The sequence below is a fragment of the Amborella trichopoda genome, chromosome 12 (assembly GCF_054954075.1).
Source record: "Amborella trichopoda isolate Santa Cruz 75 chromosome 12, AtrichopodaSantaCruz75HAP2 v2.0, whole genome shotgun sequence".
In the NCBI taxonomy this organism is placed as follows: Eukaryota; Viridiplantae; Streptophyta; class Magnoliopsida; order Amborellales; family Amborellaceae; genus Amborella; species Amborella trichopoda.
In genome coordinates this window covers 1,122,394-1,128,680 of record NC_142347.1, presented here as the reverse complement: position 1 = coordinate 1,128,680, position 6,287 = coordinate 1,122,394, and the positions used below count along the sequence as shown (strand labels likewise).

At 37.8% G+C, this 6,287-nt stretch overlaps 1 protein-coding gene across 3 annotated transcripts; it reads left to right on the top strand.

The window, feature by feature from the left end:
- Positions 1–1,173: 1,173 nt before the first annotated feature.
- LOC18427479 (WAT1-related protein At5g64700) lies at positions 1,174–6,287 on the top strand. Of its 3 annotated transcripts, none has more exons than XM_088854628.1 (7): positions 1,174–1,464; positions 2,445–2,507; positions 2,592–2,708; positions 3,209–3,464; positions 3,751–3,909; positions 5,130–5,281; positions 5,691–6,287. In XM_088854628.1, the coding sequence occupies exons 1-7, from the start codon at positions 1,286–1,288 to the stop codon at positions 5,884–5,886; spliced, it is 1,122 nt and encodes a 373-aa protein (XP_088710754.1). In that variant the 5' UTR covers positions 1,174–1,285; the 3' UTR covers positions 5,887–6,287. The 3 variants fall into 3 exon arrangements, 2 of the variants coding, with proteins under 2 accessions (XP_088710754.1, XP_088710755.1); XR_016046528.1 differs by having other exon boundaries at positions 1,175–1,464; positions 3,818–3,909; XM_088854629.1 differs by lacking the exon at positions 2,445–2,507 and having other exon boundaries at positions 1,196–1,464.

The following is a 6,287-nucleotide window of genomic DNA, read 5'->3' as shown; positions in this document are numbered from 1 at the left end:
AAATAGTCCAGGTTATACATTATATGTTGCACTATTTATTATTATTATTATTATTATTATTATTATTATTATTATTATTATTATTATTATTATTATTGTTTCAAACTTTTATTAATCACTAAAAACAAAGTATATCCATATATATATATATGGAGGTCGAGATGATTAAGTGGAGGGTTTTTTTTTTTTTTTATGTTAAAACGACCTTTTATAAATTTTTATGTCAGAACGTAAAATTGACACCTTATATAAATTTATTCCCTTTTAAATTTTTTTCAAAGGGAGCGGACAAAAAAATAGCTCCCTTCATGGGGGGTATAAAATGTTGTCCGCGCGAGTGAATGAAAGCTGTGAGGATCCCGCGGGAGCACAAAATGTTTTAGCAAGAAGCCAAGACCGCGCAGCTTCGGCCCATGCTTCGACATGGGTTGACTCGGGAAACGGTAGTTCAAAGCTGAAACTTCTATTTTTTTTATTTTTTGTAAAATTCAAAGCGAAAACGCTTAAAAACAAGTTCATGAATGGCGGGCGGGGTGCGCGACCTAGATCGCACGCCACGTGGTTTGAAAATTGGCCACAAAGTGACACGAGAGACACTAAAATAATCAGTCACTAACGAGAGAAACAAGTCAGAGGGATGAATGAAGACCCAACACAAAAGAGAGGGAGACTGAGGGCGTTCTATCTGAGACCGGCCTCTGGCCCGGATCGGGCTTGGGCTATCCCCTATTTACTAAAATACAAAAAAAAAAAAATTAATGCCTCACTTCGAATCTTTATCCGAAAAATACTTTTGACGATAAAAATCTCTATGGTGGTTCTAAAATTAATTTTCAATATTGAATATATTATTATAATAAATCGAGATGATCTATTTAAAAGTTTTTTTATTGTTGATTTGCAATTTTCAATGTGTTATGATGAGAGGGTTTCCTTATTTTGATAGTGCTATTGTCCTAAAAAAAGAAAAAAGAGCCTTCGGTGAAACCAGACTCGCCGCCTATCTTGGCTTGCTCGGCCTGTCTCGGGCTGGCGTGGGCCCAGCCCTCGGGCTACATTCATGCTCCGGGCTTTAATTTTTTGACCGGCGCTGCCGGGGTCCTACTGTCTCATCTCATCAGTGACAACAGTGGTTCGTTATGGGCATTATAAAACGCGAACAACCTGAGAGAAAAGGGAGTGATCCATCTCTCCAACTCGAGATTTAGCGTTCAGAGAGAGAGAGAGAGAGAGGGATTTTTCAGAGAGAGAGAGAGAGAGAGAGATTTTTCAGAGAGAGAAAAAGATGGGAGTAGGAGGATATGGCCCTGTTCTTTCCCAGCTGGTATTTAGCTCGTCGCTTGCAGTTATGTACATACTCATTAAAGCTGCCTTTGAGCATGGCATGAATCGCTACGTGTTCGTAACTTATAGGCAGGCTGCGGCCACTGTCGCCATTGCGCCTGTTGCATTTTTCTTAGACAGGTGACTAAACCTCTCCCTCTTCCTTTCCTGCATTCATACCTAACCTAACCTACGTCCGAGGAGCCGTCGACTCCGACTATCGTCCATGTAGATTTTTGAGCCTTTAGCTTCACTCCTCAACGCTCTGCTCTGTGCTTTGGTGTTCAAAGGTGGCACCAAATCTATGTTCTCCTCAACAAGCCTTCTCTCAATCTCCAAATCCATGTTACTCAAAATGCCCTCTCTCCCCCTCTCTATCTCTTTAAATCCATGTGTTGCTCAGCATGCCCTCTATCTCTATCTCTCTCTCTCTCTCTCTCTCTCTCCAATCAATGTTACTCAACATGCTCTCTGTTTCTCTCCCCCTCTCCCCAAGTCAATGGGTTACTCAACATTAGGGGTGGCAATATAACCAACCAGCTCCGGGTAGATCCGATATCCGATATTGGCTTCAAGTATTTTGGACTCAAGTTCAAATTTTGGACTTGAAAGATCGAATCCGACTTTAGGTCCACCCGAATAATGTCGGTATACATAAATGTTGTCCCTATGTTTATTTCAGGAATGTGGGTACATGTGGGTATTTATACATGTTTTGCAATAGTAAATATTACCAATAATATAGATATATGACGGTAAAAAAAAGGTTAAAAAATAAAAAATAAACTCATAGTCATAACCCACATGTCTCGCATAAATAAAGGGGTGGCAGTGGACCTGATTAGACCCGAGGTACGCCCGACCTCAAGTCTAGGTATGGGTTCAAATTTTTTATCCGAAAAGTGACTCAAGGTCCGAAACCTAGACCCAAATAGTATTTGGGTCCGGGTCCAGACCCGACTTGTTGCCACCCCTACTCAACATGCCCTCCTTCCCTCTCTCTCTCCCCATCCAAATCCATGTGTTTCTCTTTCTCCTATTTAGCTATTATGTGTTTTTTACTAGTTTAGCTCTTTTTGTATTTCTCCTTAACACTTTGTAAATTTGGATGGAATTCACAGGAAAAGAATGCCTCCCCTGGACTTCAAGGCTTTGTTTCACATATTCATGCTGGCGCTCTTAGGGTGAGGACCACTAGCGAGAAAGATTTATTTCATCACACTTGTGATGAGGAAAGATGTGTCATAGTGTTTTTGGTGAATTTGCAGGATCACACTAGAACAGGTCCTCTATTTCTCGGGCTTTGAATACACCACTTCAACTTATGCAGCAACCATAACAAATCTTATCCCTGCTATCGCCTTTGTCATGGCCTGTCTCCTAAGGTGAATTTAACTACTCCCTCCTTATTACTTTGCCATTGCTTAAGAAATACGAATCGGGTGGCGGATCCAGTACTTAAGATTCCTGAGTTGCTAGTCAAATATGGGCAAGCCGGTCTAAATGGTGAAATTAAAAAAAAAAAAAAAAAATACATAAGCGCACAAGAATCGCCTAAGTCCCTACAGTTCTAAAAAGAGGTCTGGCTATTCCTCAATTCAGGACCATCTGGAATTAGAACCTGTCATAGCTGACTAAGGTGATCTCATGTTGGGAAAGGGGTTGAGGTCATGGTGGTTGTATACTCATACCTCAGTTGTATGTTGTAGCTTTCAATCCCATTGACAGTTTCAATAACTACTACTAAATTCAAAAATGGGAAGGGGCCTGTCATCCCCATTGAATTACACCAAAAAAAATAAAAACAAAAAAAATAAAAAAAAGAGTTGATTCACCAATTTTCAACCACTGACTCAAAAGTGTCCATTTCTACTTTGCTTTACAGATTGGAGAAAGTGAATATCAAGAGCCCAAGGGGCCTAGCGAAGGTCATTGGCACCATTATATGCGTTGGAGGTGCTATGATCATGACATTTGTCAAGGGTCCTATCCTTGAATTTTTTCATCACCTCAGAACATCAAAATCTCTTTCTGATATTTTGGGTGCCAAATCATTGGTTGATACCAAGGACAATTTGACCTTGGGCATAATTTTGCTCATAATAAGTGTTACTGCTTATTCTGCATGGATAAGTTACCAGGTATCCACTACTCACAATAAGTGTTTCTTCTTATTTTTGCTTAGTGTTTACAAACACGGAACCAGGAAATGCGGGGGCCTAGTAAGTCTTGTTAGTCTCAAGTCAGCTTGGCATAGCCTACTTTTCTACCCGTCTGGTGCCAATTTGGAGTAACACATGGGTGTCTGATTTAGACTTACCGAGTTTTAAAACACTGCACCACTCTTTTGTTCAAAGCTTTAACTAATGCAAATCCTCCTCCATGTTTTCTCTCGTCTCAATTTCTCTCTTTGTATATTTTTTATAGGCTTGGGTTTTCCAAGATTACCCTGCTCAACTCTCCTTGACTGCACTCATGTTGCTCATGGGTACAGTTCAGTGCGGTGTGATTGCTGTTAGCTTTGAAAGATCTGCGTCGGCCTGGAGATTAGCCTGGAATTACAGACTTCTAACCTATATCTACAGCGTAAGAATTTGATTTTTGGATTAATCACATTCATATTCATTTACTTTTTTTTCTTTTTGCCTTCATTTAGTCACTTAGGCCTGACCCTTTTACAGCCCCAGTTTCTCCAACTCTTGATGCCAGCTCTTTTGGATAAATTCCATATTGCTGTTGTTATTGAATGCCTATGTTTTTCAAACAAAGTGGGACTTATAATTCTGACTTTCCATGACTTTAAAATGTGTTGTGAATGGTCAGGTTATTTGACTTTTTTACTTCCTTTCCCTGTTTATTCGTCTTCCTTTAAGACTTCTTTTTGTCAACAAATATTGAACCCATTTAAGGCTTGAGTTTTCCAACACTCTTCTACTTTTGTCGTGTTCAAATAATTTCAATATTTTATGTGAATACTTTCACACTAAAAACACAGTTAAAGTGAGGATTTAATTCTGACTTTCAAATAAATTCGATATTCCATATGAATGCTTTCACACTAAAAAAACAGTTAAAAAATGAGGATCTAATTCTATTTTCCCATAACTTTTGAAAGCACAAAACGATGCTTTGGTCATTTCCAACACTCTTCTACTTTTGGCCTGTTCAAATAATTTCCATATTTCATATGAATATTTTCACACTAAAAACAAAGTTAAAGTGGGGATATAATTCTGACTTTGCAATAAATTTGATATTCCATATGAATGCTTTCACACTAAAAACAAAGTTAAAATGGGGATCTAATTCTATTTTCCCATAACTTTTGAAAGCACAAAAGGATGCTTTGGTCATTTTCAAATTTTATTTCACTTTTTTGTTTTATATTTTTTATAAAAAGGTCAAAATCACTACTAGCTGTCACATGTTAAACTGAGAAGTTAAGGATGTGCCGTTGGCTGTGTTCAAAGTCCGAGTGTATTCCTCACAAATTTTATGTGGAGAAATGATATCCCCTATCTATCAAATTTATGGACGATGCTATATTTCTAGGGGCAATTGTGACCTTCTTTTATAAAAGATAAACAATCATTTCTACATAAAAGTTCAAGAGAAATATTCCAAATGCAATCAATGGTGCACCATTGGCTATCAGATTTTCTTACACGAAAGATAAAAATCACATGGTATACAATCCCTTATTTAATTTATTCCTTAAGCCACTTGGTTTTTGTCATTCGAGTTTCTTTCTCACAGTCCTCATTTAGTATGAATCTTTGAAGCTCACTGATAATTCATGAATACAGGGTGTTGTTTGCTCGGCTATAGGTTTCTTTATTCAAAGCTGGTGTATCAACAAGAGAGGCCCCATCTTTGCATCTGCTTTCTACCCTTTAAGCTCAGTCATAACTGCTATTTTGGAGCCTATCTTTCTCCATGTTGATCTATACGTTGGGAGGTAAGCATTTCATTTAGCAATTTATCAAATCGTCATTTATTATTATTATTATTATTATAAACAGCAATTTACCAAGTCTTATCATCATTCACTTATTAACATAAATTTATGTGTTTATAAAGGAATCTAGCCATTTGATATTAAATGGAAGCTTGGGAGTGAACAATTTGAAAAATACAACTAACGCTAACTAATGGCATTGTTCTCAATCCATTCCTAGCCATTGTTCTCAATCTACTCCTAGCCATCCAATTAACATCGAACTGCTTTGGGCCCAAAAACACATGTAAATTATATGTGAGTATGTGAGTTGACACAAAATTTCCCCCTTTTGAAACCATTGGAAAGAGTTTTGTTACCCATTTTCATCTTAGGGGTTGAGTAACCCTGTATATTCTGTCTTGTGCAGTGCTGTTGGAATGGCTGTGATAATTGTTGGGCTTTATGTTGTTCTATGGGGAAAAGCCCAAGATACGAAAGGCAGCCGCTCCAAGATATTACCCACACAAATGGGAGATGAGTTCTTTTCCGATAGAGAAGGAGGGGAAAGACGAGAGAAAGTAGTAGAGATGCCCAAAGTAGAGAACCAAAATGAACCAAGGTAATGCTATATTGAGTGCCATGAACACATGGATGCGACAAACTAAGAAAACCCAAGACGGAGACAATTACACATCATGTGCCCAAGGAATTATTTCTCTCTAAGATGTGGATGACCCTTGTATTTTAACAAAAAGAATGTCCTCGAGTTTAATTGTTGTGATTAAGCAATCTCACCTAATGCAGTAGAAAGCCTCACCAAATGTAGCCGAAAGTTTGAAAGTCTCAAAGAAAGTGAGCCATTTTTTCCTTTTTTATGTTCTTTGAAAAAAATATGTATTATCAAATAAATCAACACAATATGTAATCATGCAAAAAATTATTGAAGGCATGTTCTCCAGAAAGGACCCTGTGTAAAACAAATTAGTCTATTCATTGGGAAATTTACACGATCGAGTTGCTTTTA

What these genes read in the sequence shown, in the direction of transcription:
- LOC18427479 (XM_088854628.1), top strand. Translation starts at nt 1,286, where the DNA reads ATGGGAGTAGGAGGATATGGCCCTGTTCTTTCCCAGCTGGTATTTAGC. An exon ending in GTCATGGCCTGTCTCCTAAG is followed by an intron (nt 2,709 to 3,208) that starts GTGAATTTAACT and finishes TTTGCTTTACAG; the next exon opens with ATTGGAGAAAGTGAATATCA. An exon ending in CTGCATGGATAAGTTACCAG is followed by an intron (nt 3,465 to 3,750) that starts GTATCCACTACT and finishes TATTTTTTATAG; the next exon opens with GCTTGGGTTTTCCAAGATTA.